General features: G+C 68.5%; 1 protein-coding gene across 1 annotated transcript; it reads left to right on the forward strand.

Annotated features, from left to right (window-relative positions):
* Positions 1-6: 6 nt before the first annotated feature.
* Positions 7-592, forward strand: HNRNPA0 (heterogeneous nuclear ribonucleoprotein A0; the record flags this gene model as incomplete). Its single annotated transcript, XM_010719184.1, has 1 exon — positions 7-592. A coding segment is annotated over exon 1 (537 nt), but the record flags the coding sequence as incomplete, so codon positions are not given.
* Between the last annotated feature and the right edge of the window lies 1 nt (position 593).

Genomic DNA, 593 nt, shown 5'->3' on the forward strand with positions numbered 1-593 from the left:
GCTGGCCCCCGACGGGAGGAGGAGTCTCGGCGCCAGGCCCGGGCGCGGCACCGGCATGGAGAACTCGCAGCTCTGCAAGCTGTCCATCGGCGGCCTCAACGTGCAGACCACGGAGGCCGGGCTGCGGGAGCACTTCGCGGCCTACGGCACGCTGACCGACTGCGTGGTGGTGCTCAACCCGCAGACCAAGCGCTCCCGCTGCTTCGGCTTCGTCACGTACTCGGCGGTGGAGGAGGCGGACGCCGCCATGGCCGCCTCTCCTCACGCCGTGGACGGGAACTCGGTGGAGCTGAAGCGCGCCGTGTCCCGCGAGGACTCGGCCAAACCCGGCGCCCACGCGAAAGTGAAGAAGCTGTTCGTGGGCGGCCTGAAAGGGGACGTGGGCGAAGGGGACCTGGTGCAGCACTTCAGCCAGTTCGGCCCGGTGGAGAAGGCCGAAATCATCGCCGACAAGCAGAGCGGCAAGAAGCGCGGCTTCGGCTTCGTCTACTTCCAGAACCACGACGCGGCCGACAAAGCGGCCGTGGTGAAGTTCCACCCGATCCAGGGCCACCGCGTGGAGGTGAAGAAGGCCGTGCCCAAGGAGGACATCC

Source organism: Meleagris gallopavo, chromosome 15 (genome assembly GCF_000146605.3).
Source record: "Meleagris gallopavo isolate NT-WF06-2002-E0010 breed Aviagen turkey brand Nicholas breeding stock chromosome 15, Turkey_5.1, whole genome shotgun sequence".
Lineage (NCBI taxonomy): Eukaryota > Metazoa > Chordata > Aves > Galliformes > Phasianidae > Meleagris > Meleagris gallopavo.